This window comes from Pipra filicauda, unplaced genomic scaffold (genome assembly GCF_003945595.2).
Source record: "Pipra filicauda isolate LSUMZ 115617 unplaced genomic scaffold, ASM394559v2 scaffold740_size120307_pilon, whole genome shotgun sequence".
Taxonomy (NCBI): Eukaryota; Metazoa; Chordata; class Aves; order Passeriformes; family Pipridae; genus Pipra; species Pipra filicauda.
The window spans coordinates 11,474-33,768 of record NW_024104910.1 but is presented as its reverse complement, the minus strand read 5'-3'; the positions used below and the strand labels follow the sequence as shown (position 1 = coordinate 33,768).

The following is a 22,295-nucleotide window of genomic DNA, read 5'->3' as shown; positions in this document are numbered from 1 at the left end:
GTTAGACAAGAGCCAGTGCTCCTGTGTGTCGGAGCCGATAGTGGTGTGACCCCTCAGAGCACACACACAGACCAGAAAAACCCAAACCTGAAGATCCTGCTCTCTCCTGAAATTATGAATCCTTGATTTTGATGCGGATGGGTAAATTGCCGCTGGTGTTGGGAGTAAGACTCGTCTCTGCTTTGCTGGCGGAGCAGAGCCCTCTCGTGGCAGTGGGGACCGGCTCCTGGCCAGAGCTCCCACCTTCATCTTGGGGAGAGGAGAAAAACCACGAATGGGGAAAATTGGGATTTCACGGGGTCAGATGCGAGTGACCCCTGCCATTAACCCACAGTGACCCGGCTGCCCCTGAGGGGCTGCTTTGCGTCTCCTTTGCGGTTCTTCACAGCCTTTCATCCGCCCTGAGCTAAAAACACAGGCAGGTTCATCTTGCCTCGGTCCAAAGACCCCAAAACCGTCCAGAGCTGCCCCCACTCCATGGCATTGCTCTGAGCAGGGCAACCACCCTCCTGCCTTTAACGAGGGCTTTTTGTGATTCTGCCTTGAGGAACCAAGTTTTAGCTGGGAATACACAGCCCCAGCCACGGGAGGCTGCTGTGTTTTGGCTCAGGTACCTCCTCAGCTTCACTGGAGCTGGAGAGGAGAGGCTCTGCAGTCCCTGCTGGGCACTGCACGCCCAGGCTTTGTGCCACTGTCAGAGAGGCAAAGGGCAGGGGGCTCCTCTGCGTGCTACTCGAAGGAGAAAGCCACCCTCCCCCCCAGAAGACCATCTCGTGCAAGGGGTGGGAGCAGCGTGGGGCAGGGGCACAGCAGGAGCCTGCAGGTGGGTGGCAGGGACGGGACAGCAGCAAGTGCAGGAGCAGCTACAGCAATTCACTGCCTGGAGCCAAGGGACACTCACCTTCTCCAGCCAGGGACGTGACAATGGCCAGGGCCAGCAGGGTCCTCAGGGCGGGCATCCTCAGCACTGTGCGGCGCGGGGCCGTAGCTGCTCTTTTGTCTTAAGCTCTCCCAGCTAATCTGCTTGGGTGATTGGATAGGGGGAAGGGGATGACGCCTCACTGCAGCCCCTGGATAATGCCATCTTAGCTGGGGAGGATGGGACACAGCTCCCCAAGGGCACGGGCCAGGCTGGGGCGCAGGAGCAGGCAGAGCATGGGAGTGGTGCCGGTGGCTCAGCATCATCACAGCATGGTGGGAGTCACGAGGGCAGCAAAGTCACTCCAGGTCTGAATTTCAGAGCTCAGGAACGTGGATTTCAGGAACAGATGATAACTGCGCTCATTTGAAACCAACTGCAACGTAAACCATGTTAATAAACACGAGGTAGAACGTGGCCCACCCTGGAAGGTAAAGCCAACTCCTCCAAACGCCCTTCCCCGACCTCACAAACACCAAGAAAGCTTTCAAGAGGTGATAAACACAATTTTTACTCAGGCAATGAAACATGGAAAAAAAATATATTAGTAATCATTATAATAATCTCATTTGTGTGAGTATAACTCTTACAAATATTTACCTGACATATAAAAGGGAAATTATCATACATATAAAACTGATGGCGATGGCAGTTACACGGGTGGCACGAAGCAGCAGGGTGGGGGTCAGAGCAGAGGGAGTTCCTGCCTGGGGGGTCACACTGGGGGGGACAGGGGAAGCCATCGGTGGCTGGGGGTTGGCACTTCATCACAGACAGATCTGCTGGCAAATGCACGAGCAACGAGCAACACGGGCGGGGCCTGTCACTGCCAGAAAGGGGCATTTAAACTCTACTGCGAGGAACACACGACAAACACAGCCAGGCTGTGACCCCACGCGTGGGGACCGGCCCTTCCCCGTGCTGGTCTCGGCACTCGGGAGCGCGGCACGTGGGACACAACAGCCCTGCCCATTTGCAAACACCCCCCTTCTGTTTCATATAACTGTACCCATTACGCATGTATTTATACCTATGTAACTGTAACCATATTATAGTTAATAAATCATTCCTTAGGAATCGTCTTTGCCCAGGCTGGGGTGCGTGTGGACAGGCCCAGGGACGGACAGCGCCGGGGGAGGGAGGCAGCAGGACCGGGTGACACCGGGCAGCAGGGACAGGAGGGGTGGAGGACTCTGCCCTGCAGGGGATCACGGTGGAGCCCTGCTCTGCAGGCAGCCCGGGGGGGGAAGGTTGCAGCAGTGACCGCGCCCTGCACAGGTCAGGGCTCTGGGGAAGTGCTGGTGGTGAAACCCAAACTTCTGCAATTACCTGCAGGCTCCGAGGGCCAGAGCAGCGCCCCGAGGAGAGACCAACCTCAGGCTGTGACACTGGAGCCAGGCCAGCACACGAGCAGCACGGCCCTGAGCAGAGCAGGAGGCTGAGGGCTGCTGCAGTCCCTGCCTGGGACCTGCACCGGGGCTCCCCCAGCCTCACACCGGCACCTTGGGCACTGCTGTGGGCAGAGCAGCGAGCTGGTGTGCCACACCAGGAACCAGCCCCAAACCAGCCTTCCACCAGCTCTGAGAGGTTGTGCAACACTGCTCTCCAGTTCCTCAAGAGCTGCAAAGACAAAAACCCAACTGCCCAAGAAACCCCTGGGTCTCAGGTGTTGGCTTTATCAGATCCCACAAGTGGGACAGAAACAGTCTTCGTTGATCGTAGGACTGAGGCTTCTCCACCAGCCTGGGAGAGGGACACGTGGGGAGTCAAAGGGGAAGAAAAAAGAGGGAAAGAAAGGCTCTTCCTGTCAACTGTGCAAAGGGTGAATATCCAGCACAAGCCACAGGTACACAGCTCTGAGTGGTGTCAGCCACTGGCTTCCCATCACACAGTGACCAGCCCATCACTGGGATAACTGGGAGCCTGGAGAACAGGCTGGGAGGCTGCATGCTGGGGCAGGCTGCTGGCATCTTTGCTTAGGTGTATAATAAACTCTCTCTATACATTATATAACTAATAAAATATAATCAAGTGTATGGCTCTGGCTTAAACAGGTGTTTGCTCTGCATGCTCAACACAGGGAATTAGAAAATAGAAGGAAAAGAGCTCAATTCTGTTACAAAAACGTAGCAGCAAAAAGGTTTGTGAAAGTGTTCAACAGGCTGGGCAGGAAACAGTCCAAACTGCAAATATTTCCCTTATTTCACACTTCAGGACTACCCGTTCAAGGCAGAGAATCCACAACCGCAGCTACTTCCCGATCCCATCAATCTGCCTCCTGCAGGAGGGGATGGGTCTGCCCTGACCCCGGGGGGCTGTGCCCACAACCCACAGCTCACCCTGATCTGTGGCACACACACAGGTCACCAGTCCCTGCCTGAGGCTGGGCACCCAGTGCTGCTCCCAGGGCACCACAGCCAGGGAAACATGGCACTGCACGGTGTGAACAGTGCCAGAACTCACCAGGGAGGGCTGGCTCGTATAATGGCACTACCAGGAGGGCACACACGGGATCTACAAAGGGATTTAAACACGTTGTGTCACCCCAGAGTCCCCCAGTTCCCAGCTCAGTGCACAGGCAACCTCAGCAACTCTGCTGGAGCTTGGTGTGTTCAGAGAAGCAAATACCCCTGGAACACAGTGGGCAGCCTGCCTGCACAGAAAGTCAGATTTTGGGCTGCATCCAGGCAGATTTCAAAGGGTATTTTAGTGTCTGGATCTGCCTGTGCCTGTAAAGGCTGGGTTTTGTTGGGTCCTCTTAATATTCAGTGCTGTAAGGGCAGTTTTGACAGCAGTGTGGGAGCCAGGGCAGCACTGAGCTCCTTCTGCCCTTCTGGAAAAGCTCTCAGTCAGCAGAGCCATGGGGCAGCTCAGGCTTTGCTTCCTTCCTCCTACAGCCTCTGAAGCAGCGCCCTGACCTCGCCACGGCACAGGGAGCCGACAGCAACAGCCTTGGCTTTGCCCACGTCCAAGCCCGGGTCACCCAGGGCAGGACAGGCAGTCCCAGCCCCCAGAACCAACATCTCCCCTGTTTCTAAACACCCCTTGGTGCAGCAGCCCCCTCCCTCCCTCACCCGGACTCTCCACTGAGAGGACTGAAGTTCCTGCTGCTCACGTGCCTGTTTTGGTGCTCTGGGGGGATCGAGGCGTGCAGCAGGGCTGTGCCTGACTGGAAGGAGCGAGCAGAAAGCCTGAGTGAGTGCCCATAAATGCTCATAAAGTGCACGAATGCAGAGATGTTGGCTCCCTTCCTCTGAGGCCGGCACGGCCAGGGACAGGGACGGGCTGTGCTGTGCTTCACCCACAAACCAGAGACCGGCCACGCGTGTGCCAGGTCCCCTTTCCCAGTGCAAGAGCCAGCAGGTCCAGCCCTGGCATCACCCACATCCCAGGGCAGGACCTACCACGTGGCTGAACCTGTGCAGCTGAGCATGTGAGGACAGTAAGTGAACAGAGTGTGGTGGGGACACAACCAGACCCAGCCCAGCCAGGGGGGACAGAGCCTGAGGTGTCACCTCCCAGCTGAGAGGTGGCACTGGTGCAGAGGGACAGCACAGCAGGCCCTGGGAGGGACACACAGAGCCTGGGTGACCGCAGAATTCCCAGCCTGACCACAGGGATCCCAGTCCCGGAGCTGTGGGAAGCAGACAGGGACAGCAAGGGGAGCAGCTCTGCTGGGGAGCCACGGGTCCAGCAGCCAAGGGGGGCAGCTGGAGGCGTGTTCTTCGCTGCGGGGGGCCCTGGGGGTAAGGCAAGGTGCTCGACGTCACGAGAAAAGCAGCCGAGTGCAGAGTGCTGGGCGAGGGCAGTGGGGCTCAGTCTGACTTCCCCAGCTTCGCGATCAGCTCGTCGCAGATCTTGGTCAGCTCCTCGATCTCCTGGTTCTGGAAGGAAAGCAGACCTTGGGGACTCTGGTGGGGGATAACACCTGGTCCCATCTGCCAGCGAGCCTGTGTGGGAAAGGGCAGCTGGCTCCTAGACCTGCGCCTGTGACAGCTCCTCTGTGCATCCAGGCACCGTGGAGACCCCTGGGCTCACCCCTCCTCATCCCTGTCAGACCCTGGTGCTGCAGAGACCTGCAGCTGCCCAGCCCCAGCCCACCATGCTGTGCCCAGCCCACATCTCTCACGTTAAGTGAGCTCTCCCTGTTCTGCCCAAAAAAACCAAACCAGCCCCACGAAACACACACAAAAAAAAAAACAAACCCCAAGCAAACAAAAAACACCCCAAAAACTAAACCCACAAAACACTTTCTGGGCTGAAAATCTGGAGGACGCCTCCAACCCCAACAGGATGCTCCGGGCAGCAAAAGGCACTGCTGGCAGGGCTGGCAGGGCTGGCAGGGCTGGCAGGGCTGGCAGGGGGGCAGGCGTGTTACCTTCTGCTGGAGGGCTCTCTCCAGGGACTCCACCTTCATCTGCTCCTTGCGCAGCCCCGCGTGCAGCGCCGCGCTCTCCGCCTTGGCCTTCGTGCGCACCTGGGCAATCTCCTCGTTGGCTCTGCAGGGGGGTGGGGAGAGGGGGATGCTGGTCAGCTCTGGGCACAGGCAGGAGCATCACGGCACAGCCTGAGGCATCGGCAGAGCCCGGCTCCTGCTCGCGTCCTCCTGGATGCACCAGAGGTGGCTTTCCCATGGGGAAACTGGATGAAACTGGATTAATTCAGCTCCCCCAAGCTCCTGTAGGAAACTCTGCTCTCTCAGAGCGGAACTAAACCAGTTCCTCACCAACTTGGCTCAGAGCTACAATGTGCTGGTGAGCTCCTGCTCATCAGCTGAGCCCTGGGGCTGTGTGGCCTCTTTGCACACCACAAACAGGAGCTCTCTGAAACAGGGGAACTTGGTAAGTGACTGTAAATAGACCGTGAACCTCAGATTCTCCATTAAAAAATAAATAAGTGGAGATCAGAGAACGCATCCAGGGATTTGTGCTGCCTTACTTAAGAGTCACTTGAGCCTGAGGTTGTAAAAGGCAGCTTTTCACACCGTTCAGCTCCTGCCTTCCAGCCTCTGAAAAGTAAGTGGAGCTGCTGCCCTACAAGTACTGAAGCACCTCATGCATGACCTTACTTGTCCAATTTTTCTTCTGCGTGGACTTTCAGGGCCTGATATCGCTGCTCTTCCTGCTTGACCCGGGTTAGATAATCTTGAGCACATTTCTTCAGAGCTTCTTCATTCTGGAAAAGAAAGTACATCCATCTACATTGGGACTGGGCACAGAGACATTGCTCTGATGGGATGATAGATCCTGTTCTGAGTGTAAAAATAAAGGCTTTAAATAGAAACAGCTTCTGCCTTGTGCTGGAGCCCCTTATCTAGCTCAGCAGCATGGAAAGATAGAGTGTGGCTCTATGGCAACCCTGTGTCCAGGGACCAGGGCTGCAGGGACAGAGGGGAACCCAAGGTAAAGGACCTTCTTAAAGCCTTCCAGGACACCCTTCAGGTTTTCATATCTCCTGAACAGATCCGACAGGGACCTCTCCACCGAGTTCAGGTCTGCCAGAGCCTGGTCCTTTTCCATCGTGAGCTGCTGCAGATTCTTCTGAGATGTCATGTTGGTCCTCTGCTCATCCTCTGTGGTGGAGAACAAACAACAAGGACACAGTGACCGTGCAGGGATGGCTGTGGCAGCCACTCCCTGCCCCACACCCCTGGCCAGGGGACAGCACAGTACCTATCATCTGGGCAATGGTCTTCTCATACTCAGCCACGATTTTCCTGGAAGGAAGAAAGAAAAAAGGCAGGTGAGAGGCTGCAGTTTTTTGTGGACACACACCTCCAGCTCTGCTGGCATCAACCTGCCCCATGGGGGCCCCCAGCACCACACAGCCCCACAGCAGCCTGGCCACAGGGCCCAGATGTCAGGGCTGTGACCCCATCACTGCTGCTCCAGGCTGAGACCCCCCTCTGCTGCTGCCACCGGGGCTGGCACAGCTAATGGGCTTTTATTCCCACAACAAAGGAATGAGCAGGCTCGACACGGCACCGGCACAAAGAGAACATCTCTCCCGAGACATCCCACCCTGGTGATGCTGATCCCGTGTCATCCCATCCCATCCCGCCCAGCCTCCCCCCGCCGGGAATGCACGGGAATGCCCGGAGCCCCGGAGCCAGGGGCACACGTGGAGGGGATGGCCCCTACCTCATCTCCAGCACTTCCTGCCGGCTCTCCTCGTATTTCTTCTTCCACTCGTTGGCCTCGATCTCCTTGGTGATTATCTGGGTGGCAGCAGACACAGGACCCTTGGGATGTGCTCAGGGGGATTTCCCCACGCAGGGGACCAGAACCCCCCCAGGGCAGAGCGGTGCTGCCCCTGCTCCCCCCATGGCAGTGGCTGGGTTGGGGTCTGGGGAGGGGCAGCCCCGGGGAAGGGGGACCTGGCTGTTACCTCCTCCCTGATGAGCGTGAGCACGGCCGTCTTCTCGGACTCGCTGAGGCAGATGCCGTCCAGGGGACCCTCGCTCCTGCTCACGCCGGGGCACTTCTCCGTGGGGCACAGCCCGGGATTGTCCTGGGGGAACCACTCAGCTGGGATGCCACGGGAAGTGTCTTTTCACCCCACCTCCCCTGTTTGGAGTGTTCTCCCCTATTTTACCAGCCTCTGGTCAGGCACTGAACTTCCCTTCCTGCACACAGGGATAACCCAGAGCCTGTTGCCATTATGGGTGCCCCTACGGGGGCTGGGTTGGTTGTACCCATATCATTCACTGCTTTCCCCTCCCAGAGCCCAGCTCCTGAGCACCAGTGCTGCAGCCACAGAGACCAAACTGGGGGGAAGGCTCAGCCCTGTGGCCCAGGCACCGATTCCTGCCTGGATTCCGGCCCCATCACTTCCCCCAGGGGGTCCTGCAGCCTGACAGGTCTCCAGAAACATTCCTCCAAGCTGGGCTGACACCACCGCCTGTTCCTGCTTTCATCACCCAGCCGAGTGACAGCCATGCAGTCAGTGCACTCATCTCCTTGGGAACGGGCTGCCAGGCCATAAATAGAGAAGTGCTCGGAGGAAGGAGGCAGCCTGCTCCTCGTGGTTTGGAAACCAGAGCACTGGAGCACTTCTCCCCTTCCCTCCTCCCCAGTGCTTTGGCTGCTGCTCAATCCAAGCACACCCAGCCCCTCGTGGCCCTCCCAGCCCTGCTGCAGCCATGGCCAGTGGTGGGAATCCCCCAGGACCACCCATGGGGGCAGTTTGGGGTCCAGGCACCCCAACACTGAGGAGGTTCAGCCTGGTGTGGTTTGGCAGTCACCTCCCACAGCATCTCCCAAATGCAGGTGCACACCTGAGCACCTGCAGGTGCCTTTGGGAACCAGTTTGTCTGTGGGACTGAGGCCTGACCACACTGCCCAGGGCACAGAACAAACGGTTCACTTTGCCTGATGTCCTTGTGGGGCTCAGCACAGTTAAATCTGTCTCAGAGAAGCTGGTTCTGCTGATGTTGCTAATCTCATTGTCATCTGCTTGTCACCTCGAGCAGCTTTGGCCAGGGACAGCTAATCTGGCACTGGGTCCCCCAGCAGTGGAGGAGTCTTGGGGCTCCTTGGGGCACGTCGGGGGTGCCCCTGCACAGAGCTGCCACTGTGGGAGTGCCAGGGTCAGGGGGGCTGCAAAGCCAGGGCTTCTTCATTAATCCCCCATCTCTGCTGTTGGCTGCCTTCCCAAGCACAGTGGTTGAGGATCCCATGGAGAAGGCACTGGCACAGACAGGCCATCAGAGCCAGCCCTGGACACTCCACGTGAGTCACAGCCCGTGTCCAGCAGCTTGTCCCCTCCCCGTGGTCTCCTCTACCCCCTCCCTGTCCTTCAGCCATTCCCCAGCGCAGCCCTGGCTCTGCACCAGCCCTACCCATCCCCAGCATCGCTCCCTCCTTCCCTCCCTCCCTCCCACCCCCCAGCACCCACCCAGGAGGGATCAGCCTGTGCCAGGCTCCTCCAGGCCTGCCAGGAAATCTCCGCTATTTTTATCGAGTCCCTGCGTGGGCTTGTCAAGAATTTTACCTCCCAAAGAAACTCATTTCAGAGAGGAGGAAGCGAGAGGCACTCACAGGGAAGATGCCAGGCCCGTCCTTTTCCATCTGCTTGCAGATCTCCTTTTCAAAGCCTAAAGACAAGGAAACACAACCTTTTATTGACTTGGAAACAGGACCCTCGGGCACGTGCAGATTTTCCAGGGGGCAGGAGGGTACCCCTGAGCCTCTCCATCCCCTGAGCTTCCCCTCCCAAAGGCTTCTTTGCCCCCAGCTCCTGCCCTTGCATGGAATTGTTCTCATTGGAAAAGTCCTCTAAGACCATTGAGGACTTTTCCAACCATTCCCCCAGCACAGCCAAGGTCACCATTAAACCCTGTCCCCAAGTGCCATCTCCTGCACCCTGCCAACCTTCCTGCACTCCCTGGAGTGGAAACCAACACTCCCCTCTGGTGGCAGTCCAGCCTGTGCCCATGTCCCCATGGCTGCCACCCATGGCAGACCTTCCCTGAGACCACAGTGGCTGAGGAGGGGGAAGATGCACGAGACATTCTGCACTTGGGCAGGATGCATCCCTGGGCTGGACCAGCTGCTCAGACCACTCTGAACAGCACGAGCCTCAGCCCAAGCCAGCTGATCCCAACACCCTCCAAAGGAGCTGCCACAAGGCCCCTGCTGTTCTTGGCAGCAGAGAGGAGATAAAGAACATCTCTTCCTGTCTGCAATGCATGGGACACCCTGTCCTGTGGGACACCCTGCCCCGAAGGAGGGACACCCTGCCCTGTGGCCATGGTGCTGCCTCACACAGCAGGAGGGGTAATTTATGGACCTCACTCACGCAACTGCAGACATGGTTCAGACATTGATTGGGCAGAGAACAATGTATTTTGAGAGCCCAGCTCAGAAAGGAAGGAGGTAACAAAATGCTGGTGACTGCAGATTTCCCACTGTTTCCCTCCATTTATCCCTGTGCCCTGGCCAGTGGCTGCATCCACAGGTCCCACCCTGTCCCTGCAGCCAACATCCAGCCCATGCACCTGCCTGGCCTCTGAGATCAACAGCAATAAATAAACCCTCCCAGCCTCTCTCTTGGCTGTCAGGTTTTCCTCCGTTAAGGACAAAGGACCATTCTCCTCTCCCTGGAGCTGGCAGAGCAGCACAGCCACAGGAGAAATGATTAATGGGTCCCTGCAGAGGGGAGGGCTGCAAACCTCCTGTGGTGATCTCTCCTGCTTGCACCTAGGGCTTGGCTATTGATTAAATGTCATGTTGCCTGGCTTTTAATTATTTTGTAATGGCTTGGTCAGAGAGGCTAATTACATGGGAGACTGACAGTGGAATTCCTCCAGGAGCAATAGCGGGGTCTCTGTAACATCACTGAGATCTCCATCAACCACAGCTCCTGTGCTGGGACACTGAGTCCTGGCAGCTCTGTTCCTGGCACAGGCTCTGAGCAGGGATCCTGCAGCCTGGGGGACAGGGCAGGTTCCCTGGGTGCAGGCAGGGTGCATTCCCAGAGGGGCTGTTCCTTACCTGCCTCCGGTCTCTGCTTGGCCGCGGGCACAGGGACATTCGAGCACTCAAAGTACTCCAGGTCATCTTCTGGCTCAGCCTTCTTGTCCAGCCCGGCCAGTTTCTGCACGGAGGTGGTGGAGGCCAGTTTCTCCTCATCAGTGGCACGTCCATCCCTATTTGCAATGTCTGGGATTTCTGAGATCAACACTCCTTCCTCCTGCGTGATCAAGGTGCGCAGTTAAGCAGGACTGGGCAAATCCAGGGGGATCAGACCACAAGAGGAGCTGCTGGATACTCCATGGGAAGCATGGAAGGCTTAAAATCCACCAACAAGCTGCTCCCCACCAGCCCTCCTCCCTCCCTTCCCACCAGGACCTGCCCATGGGGAAGATGCAGCTCCGGGGCTGGGACCCCACATACCTGAGTGCTGGCATCCAGGACCAGGGGCTTTGCCTCATACTGCTTCACCTTGCAGCCACTCCTGTGGGGGAGAGAAGCAGTGGCTGAGGGGGGCTGGGGGGGCTTGGGGCAGGCGGGGGCGTGTGTAGGACAGCCCAAGCAGGGGGAGGCAGCCCCAGCGCCAGCGTTGCACCCGCCGCGTGCCAGCACCCCACTCACCCGTGAACACCGAAGCAGAGCAAGTTCTGGAAGGAACAGAAGGAACAGGCAAACAAAAGACACGACTACAGAGCGGTTGGGTTTGTCTGTGAGGTGTTTATTCCTGAGGAAGGTAAGGAGTGGAGCAAGGAGCCCGAGAGGCCGGCGGCGAGAGAGGCGACTGCCGAGGAGAAGGATTTCCCTCGCTGCACCCTCGCCCCGTGCATCCAGTGCAACGGCACCTGAGGCCTCAGTGTGTGTTGATTTTCTGCAGGAAGAACCATTTCCAGGCTGTCCCTGCAGCTGGAGGTTTGTCTGGGACTTCTCCACGGCATCCACACGTCTCCCAAGTGAGTCAGACCCGTGCAGCCGGGGCAGAGGGTGGGAGAGCACCGGGGCAATGCGCCGTGCCTCGAATGAACACTCCACCTGAAGCAAACACTGTCCCATGGAGAAGGGCCTTGTGGGTGGGAAGTTTAGCCCAGGTGGGTCTTGCAGGTGGTCCCCTTGCCCTCCAGCGAGGAAGCTTTCCCTGGAACTTCATCCCACATTCCTCAAGACACCCATCCGGAGGCCGCCTGCGCAGGACTCCAGGCAGAGCTGCATCCCAACACACCAGGCATCAGCACCTTGAGCGAGCGCCAGGCAGCGGAGGGACAGTCCCAGCGGGAATGTGGGTGGCAGAACACAAGCTCTCCTGCGTCTCATCCCCTCTCAGAGCACACTCAGGGATCTCCCAGGCTCGTGGCCACGTTTGACCACCCGGGAGCCACTCGCTGAGCTGGAACAGCTCCTGTGACAGCCACTGCAGGGACCCGGGGAGGGATCCTGGCCCCAGACACTGTGCTCCCCATCGTGGGGACACGGTCAGAGGCTTGAGCTGTTCCCAGGTTTAGGGAATGGCCCCCACCCACTGCACTCTCCAGCCTCCCCCTCGCACACAAGCGCAGCAGAGCACAGCGACGGCGTGGCACGGCCCACGAGGTTCCTCGCACGCTGCCATGCACTCCTGGCTCTCACCGAGGAATCACCTGGGCTGCTCTCCTCCCTCATGCCCTGCTGCAAGCAGCCAAACTCGCTCTGCCCTGCGCCCTCTCCTGCACCACGGTTATCAATCACATCGCCTGGTGGCTGCTTTGAGTTCCCCCCCAGCACCAAGACAACAGCTCTGGATTGCACACAAACCTGCTCCCCCTCCATCAGCTGAAGGTTGTGAGCACTTGTCCACCACCAAAAGATGCTGCAAGGTGCATGCTGTGAGGGCAAGCACAGGCCTCTGGTGCAGCTCAGCTCAGCTCAGCTCTCCTCTCCTCCCTCACTCCCAGGCACTTGCCAGGCTAAGCTGCCCCGGGGACCCGGCCGAGGGGTGCGGGACACAAACCAGACAGCAGAGAGCACAAGTCAAAGGGCAGAAGGAGCCGGCATGCCATGGAGACAACTGGGCCAGCACACACCCAGGGAGAGGACAAAAACAGCAAAGGAAAAGAAAAGGAATACAGGAGAGAGTACTTACAACAGAAAACAGAGAAATTTCACTTGCTCAGTAGTCCTGACGCACCAAAGCACGGACAGGGAGAGAGACGGACAGATGGAGAGAAGAAGAGCGTGTGAAAAGACCTGGATGTTAACCCTGCTCTGGAGAAGCACAGTGAGCTGCCCAGCTCAGTCTTTGGGAAGGCACACACACACGGGATGCTCTGATCCTGCATTTGCTCTCCACAGCAGCGGGGTGAGATCCAACCACAAACCTCACTGCCAGGGTGCTGAGCACCCAGAGCTGCCCACACTGCTCCAAGGGGATGGAGAGGGAGCAGAGAATTCCCTGCTGCTTCCCCTCCCCGTCAGCTCTGCTCGCCCGCAGCCACACGTGGGAACACCAGCTCTCAGAAAATTTGTATCCACTCTCTGCAAAGTATTTCCAGGACAAAAACATCCAACACAGCCTGATTTCTGCCCGCGAGGCTTCTCTCTCTCTGTAAAAACCCACTCTCTAGTTTTCCCACCGGAGAATCGGACGGCAGGGTAACAGTCTGCCTGTCCAACCTGTTTTCTTCCCCTGAAATAACACAGAAATCCAGTGGCAGCTCACACAGTGTCCCAGCAACACCTGACCAATGACACACCCATGTCCAGCAGCTCCTGTGAGCTGGCAAACCCACCGGCTCCAGCCTCCACTGCAGGTTTCCTCTGACACCACACATGCACCCACCAGCTGGACTCCCGAGGGGTTTCCAAAGAGGTGATCCTGCAAGCAGGTCCCAATCCAGCCTTCCCCACTCTGCCCGGGGCTCAGGACACTGGCACCCCCGCAGGACACTTGTCCCTCTCCTCACAACAGGGAGAGGGGACCTGTCCCTCTGCCAGGACAAGGGGCAGATTAAACAGGGGCAGCAGCAGAACCTGAGGGGCATGGTGAGATTTTGGGCTTGCTCAGAAGGCACCGGAGCAGAACCACAACCAGCACCATCACCACCAGCACCATCACCACCAGCACCATCACCACCAGCACCAGCACCAGCACCACCAGCACCAGCACCACCATCACCACGGCTCTGCCTGCTCAGGGGGCCGCAGCACCGGCTCCATGCACACCAGCACTCACGTTATCAGGCGTGACTTGGGCTTCTTGGGGGAGTCTGTGCCTTTCAGGGGATCGTCCTGCGCCTCCATCGCCTGAGACTCGAGGATTTCATTGAGGCTGTTATCTGCAGCGGAGCAGGAGTCGGGGGCAGTGCTGGCCAGTGTCTTGGTGGGCTTGAATGGATCCACAGAGTCAAAGTTATCGGGGTCAAACTGGTAAGAGCCCTTGGGGAGAGTTGGTAAGTTTTGCAGTGCTGAGCTGCCACTGAGGGAGTTGTGACCAGGACCCAGCTGGGGGGAGTCCCGGGGTGGTGGTGGCTCCGTGGGACCCCTCTCTGCATCCTCAGCTGGTTTCCTGGGGGACTCTCGGTGTCTCTTTGGTGTCAGCTTGCTGGCCGGGATCCTGCTGCCCCTCCTGGGTGAAGCTCTCCTGGCCTCTGTGCTCTCTCCCACCTCCGTAAAACCAGCCTCAGGGTTTGGGACCTGCCCTGTGGGCTCTGGGGCTGGGTCCCCCCCCAGCTCTCTGGGATGGGGGAGATGGCATGGGGCTGCCAGGGGAGAGCTCAGCAGCTGGCAGTTCCCTGCCCCAGCGGGGTTCATGCTCCTGTCGCACTGCTCAGGCTCAAGCTGGTAGGATGTTTGGGGCATCGGGGTCTCCTCTGTGGCTCCTTCTGTTTTCCTCCCCAGTGAAGGCATTTCCCCTTTCCCAAGCTGGTCCTGGGCCAGGGCATCAGCCCTCAGCTCCACCAGCCCCGTGCCAGCATCTGCCACGTCCCCTCCTGACATGACCCACTCCCCGGGGGCTGTGCCTGCATGGGGCACCAGGGCTGGCTCTGCAGTGGGCACAGAGTTGGCCCTGCAGCCCTGCCCGGCCAGAGGCTGTGTCAGGGATGAGTTGTCAGGGTCAGTGTCCCCTTCAGCATCTGAGCTGGCTTTGGGGGCTCCGGTCTCCGGTTGAGCCTCATCTTTGGGGTGCTTCACAGGAGAGCCGTCCAGGCAGGCTTCCCCTACCAGCAGGTCACCATGGTCACCTGGCTCTGAAAAATAAAAGGAGATGGTTAAACCTCGACCTGCAGTGCACCCCCTTCCAGGAGGGTTTCTGTTCCCTCCTCACAGCTGCTCCAGGTTCGGATTTTGTGGAGAATCCACTGACTCAAAACTCAGCTTCCCTCCTGCCAGACGACAGAGAGTCACTTCTCACCTGAGCAGAGAGTTAAAAATTAGCAAGGAGTGTTTAGGGCAGCACAACATGAGAGAGCACCATGAAATGTGAATAAGCAGGCCCCAGGGAGAAGGGGTGCTCAAGAAGAAGCAGAAACGGGTTGCAGGGGGGATTTGGGGGGTCACCCCCCCGGTACTGGGGCTGCAGAGCTGGGTGTGCACCAGGCAGGGGGAAGCTGCCAGATGCAAACTGACTTCACCTGCAGAAATCCTGCTGCAGTCACGGCAGGCTCTCCACACTGCTGTCAGCATCTCCTAATCACAAATCCTGATCCATGACTTAATCACTATTACTCTGATCCCTTCCCCTCAATCCTTTTACTGTTTAATCTTTTCTTTGCTATCAAGGGATGGGGGAGAGATCCTTTATCTACTGAGGCATCCTGAAAGCTGCACCCACTGAGCTCCCAGAGCCAGGATGGTGGTGCTGGTGTGCCAAGGCTCTGCCCAGCTCACCTGCACCTCTTCCCCTGCCCCCCAACCAGGGACCACTGCCCAGGCTCCTGTGATGAGGCAGAATGGGGTGCCCAGCACCCATCAGGGAGCGTGTAGGACCCACAGCTCTCACAGGCACCTTTCTGGGGAGGCACAGTCCAGCTGAACCCTCCAAGGGCAGGATGGAACCAGTGCTCGCCCAAGGACCAAACTGGTTTGAAAACCTGGCTGTGAAGAGCAGCCTGGATAATGGAGAGCTTGTGCCAGGGAATGCCAACCCCCAGCCCTGAGCTCATCTCCTGGGAAAGGCTTTTCCTATCACCAGGCATTTGCAACCAGCTCGTGTTTGCTGGTGACAGAGTCACAGCCTGGCAGAGGAAGAGTGCATCAGGCAAATATCTGGTCCCGAGGCTAACCTGGGACATGGAGCCAACGATCCTGACTCAGCTGATGGCTCGTGGTTTGCATAATTGATCCCCAGGATGCTAAAAGCCATGGAAATGAATCATGAGGGTCTGTGTGCTCCCTGAGACTGCAAAAACGCTCCCTCTGACTGCAAAAAAAGCTCCCTCCAAGTAGATGTTGCCTTGATGCCCCAGAAAACGCATCAGTAAACACAAATCTAGTGGATGAGTACTTGGAGTGCAGCCAGTCCAAGGCAGCGCCTGCCAGGCCTTCCCATCATTAGGAACCAGGAAAACTTTCTTAACAGACCCCAAAGAAAACTCCATTACACTTGCTGTGTTGCTCAGATGTTTGAAGCCTTCCTGAGACAGCCCTGAACAGAAGAACAGACTTCAAAGTCGGGGCAAAAGGACCTTTTAAGTGCATTTTGCGTTCCCAGCGGAAGGTTTGGCAGCCGCCGTTCTCACAGACATGAGCCCATCCTGGTTTCTAACCCAAGCAATGAGTAATTACTTCTTGAATAACAAGCAGTCGGCACGCAAACCACCTCCCTGTGCTGTGGTGTCTGCAGGGCGGGGAGGGAAGGAGCGATGGCACATGTGGCCATTGCTCAGAACAACCATTTTGTCATAAAAATCAGAAGAACCACCCACCCAGGTTTTCCAGTTTTGTGATTCCCTGTTTTCTGCACCTGAGAGAGCTCGGCTGCTCCATCCCCTCCCACAGAACAGCCCATCCACTCAGCCAGTCCGGGAGCTGAGGAACTGGGATATACTGGGAGGTGCGGGCGAAGAGCAGCTCAGGTGCTTGCCTATGATTTTGGAAATCTTTTGCAGCAGAAACATCCCTCCTGCGAGCTCGGGGGAGTTTTCCCTCCGTTCCTCCCCCTCTGCATTTCCTCTGCCTTCAACGCAGCACGATGGGAGCGCAGGTTCCTGCGGGAACAATTACACAGGATGCAGAACCCGGTGACCTGAAGGGCCTTGGGGGGCTTGGGAAGAGCAGAGCTCTGCGCTCCAGCCCCCGCCGCTGCCTGGCAGTGCTGGGGACGAGCACAGCGATACCTCGGTGCAGCACCGGCCCCCCACAGAGCCCTCCCCAGCCCCAGCACGCTGCCTGTGGCTCTCCCTGCTCCTCCTCTGAATGCTCCGACATCCTGAAGCGAGCGCAGCTCCCGCCAGCCCCGGGCAGTCACGTTGTGAGCAGCCGTGTTGGCTCCGCACGTACTCCCTGCACTCATGGCTCCTGCCTGCAAACCAGCTCCTGGAAACAACCAGTGTCCCCCAGTTCCAGCTGCTGCCCCCCAGCCCTGCCACTGCTCGAACCCTCCTTTTGGCCCAAACCTGTGCTGAATGCCCCACGGGATCCCAGGAGAAGGCAGCCTGGCAGCCACCCACAACACACAGCTCTCCCCCTCGGACCAGCCCTTTCCACAGGCATCCCAGCAGATGCCTTCCTGCAGCATCCTTTAAAGGTGACCCTGGGCTCTCCCGTTCCACCTCTGGCACGGTGCCTGGCAGGTGGAGGCAGTTTAGTCCCAGCTACAGACGGACACTGCCAGCAGCATGGCAGGTGCACTGACTCCGGGATCTGTCCCAAACACAGACACAGCACAGGACATGCTGGATCCCCGAGAACAACCACTGTCCCAGCCGTGCGTGGGCTGCAAACCTGCTCCTGGTCCAGGCAGGAACCTGGAGGGGATGCCACAAAGTGAAAATGAAGATTTTATATTCTTTAAAGAAAAACAGTCAGGACAGTCTGGCACCGCAGTAATAGGCACTTTGTGCCTGTGCATTATAATTGCTTTGCTTGTCTTCCTTGGGCTGAAATTAAACACAAACACCAACATAAACAGCTTTCCAGCTGAGAGGGAGCCATCCCTCGCTCCCTCAAACGAACCAGGAACACTCGGCAGCGGCAGCGCCGCAAGGCAAAGGCTCGGTGCCCTCTCCATGCCACGGGCAGCTGCCGAGCGAAGCAGCAGCGATCCCTGTGCAGCCCCACGAGCCAAGTGTGGGCAGGAACAGCCCCTCCACTCTCTGAGCCCCGGACCGGGCCCAGGCACGGTGCCCGCCGTGAGTCACACACTCCCCCGGCCCAGCACAGGATATCTGCCCCTGCATCCAGCTCAGCCCTCGTCACCAACGACTCCTTTCCTCTTTTGGCTTTCCGCTCGTGTTTAACAGCCGTTGATCTATTTTTAAACCCTTTCTGTTAAGAATTAGCATACCGGCAAACGCACCGGAAAACACGTGCCCCGTGTCGGGGTGACGGCAGCGAGAGCCAGCGAGCCCGCTCCCAGCACTGACAGCTCCAGACCTGCTGCTTCTGCTCATTTCCTCGTGCAAAATACCTGCTGGCAGGTGACCGGGGATAACTTGAGCAAGAACGGGACAGAATTACAGCCCCCACCACGAGAGGCAGCAAGAGGAAACTGTCTGAGTGATCCTGAGTGGGCATAAAGCCTCACCGCAGCCCCCTCTGGGGCTGGATTTTTGTCCCCAAGACCAGGGTTTAACGCACCCAGGTCACCTCTTGGCTTTGTGTGGAGCAGCCAGCCCTGGAGTCACGGCTTCTGTCTTACACATTGCCTCACCCATCTGTTCCCAAGGCAGGGTGAGACTGCAGCTGCACAGCAGACAGTGCCTGCTCCTTGCTGTCCCTCCGGGCCGGGAATGCCGCGCCTGCCCGCAGGTCCTGCTCTGGCACTGCCCCCACGCACCCCAGCGTGGCCAGCAGCTATTCCCAGGGGCTGCAGGGCAGTGGCTCTTGCCGTGGGTGACAGCTCAGCTGCCTTGGTGCAGAGGAGCAGCCATTACACTGGATTGCCTCCATCCAGGCATTTATTCCCACTGCTGCTCCCGAGCTGCAGCCAGATGGAAGAGCACGGGCTGCTGTGATGCAGCATCACAAAGATGAGGCCTTAATGTACAGATTACACTGGTAAGGTGGTGGAACACCCCGGGGTGCCTCTGCACACTGCAAACACATCTGCATCTGGGCAATCCCTTCCCTCCACCATTCCAGAGACACTGAAGAGCCACAGCCAGAAATGTGGGCAGGAAGGGGCCAGAGCCGGGTGCGGTGGCACCACAGTTTGGCTCTGCTGGTTCCAACATCCTGCTCTCCACCAGCCAGCACAGAAAAACAGCTTTTGCTGGAGATCATCCCCTCGGCTCCACAACACTGGGAGCTTTGTGTGCAGGAGCAGCCTCTCCCTCGCTGCTGAGCAGGAGCTGCTCGTCCCAGGATGAGGGGCACAGGCACACACAGGGACAGGGACACCCTGGACAATGAGGCAATGCACTTCCCTGAGCTTTGGCAGAAAATATCCTCCTACCTTCTAGGAAAGCCTTATCTCCTTCTCCCCCTCCCCAGACATTATCCCCAAAGTAAAGATGCCTCTATCATCCCTTCTTAAAAGGGAAGGATTATTCCAAGAGCTGTGATCATCGGAAGCATGAACTGAATGCTCTCTCCATCACAGCAAACAAACCTGTGTTTTCCACAGGGGTGGGTGAGCACCCAGATCCATCCCATTAGCAGAACAACATCACAGGAGATGGTGAGCCATGGCATCCCGTTACTGCCACGATCTACAGCACCTGGGCTCCTGCACGGAATGACCCAGGGTCTGGATCAAACCCACACGCTCCAAAACCAGCCCTACAGAAAGCTCCCAGCCACTGCTGCGAGCACACTGCACGTGGCATGCCAGGGCCCACAGCAGTGAGAGGCAGGAGAGGGCAGGGGATGCCCAGGACAGCCTGTGCTGAACTTCCAGGCCCACCACGTGCTGCCTCACACCTTAGAAAAGCTTCTCTCCCCCAGACCCCCCTGGGGGCTCACAGACACCCTGACACTGCCCAGCCACCCTGCCCTGCTGAGAACAGAGGGAAGGGGAGGTCTCCTCCCTGCCCTGCCCAGATAACCTCCAGTGGTTGTTGCAACGGTGCTGGTGGTGGAGCTTCAAAGCTTCCTCCCAGCATGAAAACAGAGATAAACACCGAGCTCAGCCACGGGCACCAGCACGTCCCCCTGGAGAGGAGGGTACAGAGACAGTGGGCAGGTGGACCCCGGAAGACCACAGGCTAATGGGGAGCCAACTCAGAGGAGCAGCAGCAGTGTGGGACACAAGGATAAACCCGCAACAGCTCGGGACCGCTGGCAGAGAAAACCCCACGCGTTTACAGCAGATCCCCCACAGTTTCTCCAAAAACGGGGCTTAGCAGCATTGAGCTTTCTCGTGTTTAACAACAGCCACAGAGGAAGGACACCTGGCACCTAACTCCAGGGAAAAATGGACCATGTAATGAAACCCCCACCACTGACCAGCCTGGGGGACACAAATCCAGCACCACGGCAGCTCCTGTGCGAGAGCCAGGGGCACACATGAGGCAGCTCCCACCAGCCAGGAGCATGGGGGCAGCCCCCAGGCTGCGGGCAGAGTGGCAGAGGGACGTTTAACTGCCAAAATGATTTAACAACATCCTCGGGCTCCTCTCGATCAACTCATCACACCCTTTGTGGAGCACCCAGCCCAGCCCCGGCATTTGAACCGTCCAGGCCATTAACCACAAAAAATGTGGCAGGCGTTATTCAAAGCCAGCAACTTTGCCTCCTTGACCCCACCCTGCCTTTCAGCCTCTGGAGTGCAGCACCGAGAGCAGAAGGCACACGCCGGCTCTTTACCTGGGGTCCCGACCTCGGGCTCTGCTGATCCCGGCGGCTCGCAGAACTCCTTTAGTGGCGAGCAGGTCGGCGTTTCTGCTTCAGGGGTCTCAAAATTATCAGTGGAGTCCGAGCTGCCGAGGGGGGGGAAAAGAGTGAGGAATTACTGCTTTCAAGGCTACCTCCGAAATCCTCCACGCCGCCTACGTGTGCGGCCAGGCCGGCAGCCGGCCGTGGGCATCCGGGGCGGCCGCTCGCTCCTGTCCGGCGGGACACGCTGACAAACGGAAAGGGGAGAGCAGGTGAAACATCATCGTGAGCAGCCCCCCGCGTGCCCCCAGACCTCCGGGAGGGCGTCTGCCAGGTCATTCCCGAGCTGAGCATCCACCGCGGGCCTCCAAGGACACGCAGCCTCGCAGCGTCTTCCCCCGCAGCATCTCCCCCGCCGCTCCGGGGGCTGCCGCGGGAAGAAGCCCGGCCGTCCCGACCCTGTGCCCCCCCGGCATCCTCCGAGAAGCAGCGCCCGGCTCCGGCCCGGCCTCCCCAGCCCCCCGGCGCGGTGCGATGCGGGATCCCCGGCAGCCAGGCAGCGAGCGGGCAGCGAGGGGCGGGTGGGGAGAGAGGACCGGGGGGACGCGCCCGCAGCCCCGCACACCGCGCGTGGGCGTCCCGCGTGGGTGCGGGCGGGCAGCGGCAGGGGAGGGGGCCGCGGGTCACTTGCCTGAAGCTGAGGGCCGAGCCCCCCGCCGGAGGGTCCTGGTCCTCCTCCTCCTCCTCCTCCTCCTCCTCCTCGGCCGCACCGGCCCCGCCGTCCCCCTCCTCGGGGCTGCCCCCGCCCCGCACCGCCGACCAGGTCCACCGGGCCCACTGCACCGGCGAGAGGATCTGCCAGGCGCTGAACGCCATCGGCGCCGCTCCCCGCTCCTCTCCCCGCTCCGCTCCGCTCCGCTCCCCGCCGGGCTCACTGCGGCCGCGCCGCCGCCCCCATCGCGCCCCGCTCCGCTCGGGCCGCCCGCCCCCGCACCGCGCTACTGGCGGCGGGGAGCGCCCGCCCCCGGCACCGCCCGCCGGGAGGGACCGGCCCCCGGGCCCCCCCGCTGCCTCCGCCGGAGCCCCCGGCCGCGGGGATGGAGGCTGGGGGGGATGCGGGGCAGCGTCCCCGAACCCCTTCCCCGCCCGGCCGGGGCCGACAGCCGCCTTTCTTCTTTCCCACGCGAACTCACAAATTCACCTATTTCTGCCCAAAGTCGGGGCCGGGGCACATCGCTGTCATCCCCCCCCCGGGCTGCCCTGCTGCCCCCTTGCCACAGGAACCCCCCACGCGAGGGGCAGTGGACTGTGAAACCCGATCCCCCCCAGTTCATCTCACATTTATTGGGCTGCACCTGTGCTGTCACATAGACGGCAGGACGCAGATTCCTTCCACTCTGGACGTGCCAGAGAAGACCCCACGCTGGCTGGCAACTGCCCTGGGGTGCAAGCAGCTCCCAGGAATCCTCACTCCCCCCTAGAAGAGTGGCTCCCACTGGGAAGGCTCACCCGCCTTGGGAAGCCTTGCCTAAGGAAGGGGGCTTCCCAGTGCCAAGGAACCAGACAGAGGGAGACAGGGGCAGAGGGAAGGGACACACCTGCCCCTTCCATTTTCCAAGGAAATACCGGCCTCAACAGCCCTGGCTGATGCGATATCCTTCCGTGGCAGCAAGTTTATTTATTTATTAAACTATTGTTGTTTAAAAATAACAGCCGGCAGTTCCCGCAGAAATCAACCATGCTGGCCTCCCTCGGGAACTTTCCCTCAGGAACTTTCCCCCTAACGAGGGCTCCCACGCCCAAATTCATCAGCTCCCACACACTTGCTAGAGAGAGGAGGATAATGTTTCTGATGCACAGCGAGGAATGTCCGGGGCTCTGGCAGCAGATCTGTCATTGGCAGCAGCATCGCTGGCAGCTCCCCAGAACCCCAACTGGCTCACCCCACTCCTGGCAGC

At 59.0% G+C, this 22,295-nt stretch overlaps 1 protein-coding gene across 3 annotated transcripts; it reads right to left on the bottom strand.

Moving 5' to 3' along the window:
• Nucleotides 1-1,408: 1,408 nt before the first annotated feature.
• TACC1 (transforming acidic coiled-coil containing protein 1) lies at nucleotides 1,409-21,269 on the bottom strand. 3 transcript variants are annotated; one of them, XM_027713708.2, is made up of 14 exons: nucleotides 21,029-21,269; nucleotides 20,329-20,441; nucleotides 13,595-14,609; nucleotides 12,506-12,541; nucleotides 10,816-10,876; nucleotides 10,414-10,612; nucleotides 8,959-9,014; nucleotides 7,307-7,429; nucleotides 7,060-7,136; nucleotides 6,592-6,635; nucleotides 6,331-6,491; nucleotides 5,988-6,094; nucleotides 5,298-5,418; nucleotides 1,409-4,803 (listed from the first exon to the last, which is right to left on the bottom strand). In XM_027713708.2, exons 1-14 carry the CDS (start codon nucleotides 21,211-21,213, stop codon nucleotides 4,735-4,737), a joined length of 2,367 nt encoding a protein of 788 aa, XP_027569509.2. In that variant the 5' UTR covers nucleotides 21,214-21,269; the 3' UTR covers nucleotides 1,409-4,734. The 3 variants fall into 3 exon arrangements, with proteins under 3 accessions (XP_027569509.2, XP_027569510.2, XP_027569511.1); XM_027713709.2 differs by lacking the exon at nucleotides 12,506-12,541 and having other exon boundaries at nucleotides 21,029-21,268; XM_027713710.2 differs by lacking the exons at nucleotides 12,506-12,541; nucleotides 13,595-14,609; nucleotides 20,329-20,441 and having other exon boundaries at nucleotides 21,029-21,265.
• Nucleotides 21,270-22,295: the final 1,026 nt, after the last annotated feature.

Excerpts from the sequence above, each read along its gene's own strand:
- TACC1 (XM_027713708.2), bottom strand. The coding sequence starts at position 21,213 with ATGGCGTTCAGCGCCTGGCAGATCCTCTCGCCGGTGCAGTGGGCCCGG. Across the intron at positions 9,015-10,413 it reads CAAGCAGAGACCGGAGGCAG|GCTTTGAAAAGGAGATCTGC; the intron begins GTAAGGAACAGC and ends CCTTGTCTTTAG. Across the intron at positions 7,430-8,958 it reads ACGGGCCTGGCATCTTCCCT|GACAATCCCGGGCTGTGCCC; the intron begins GTGAGTGCCTCT and ends TGGTTCCCCCAG.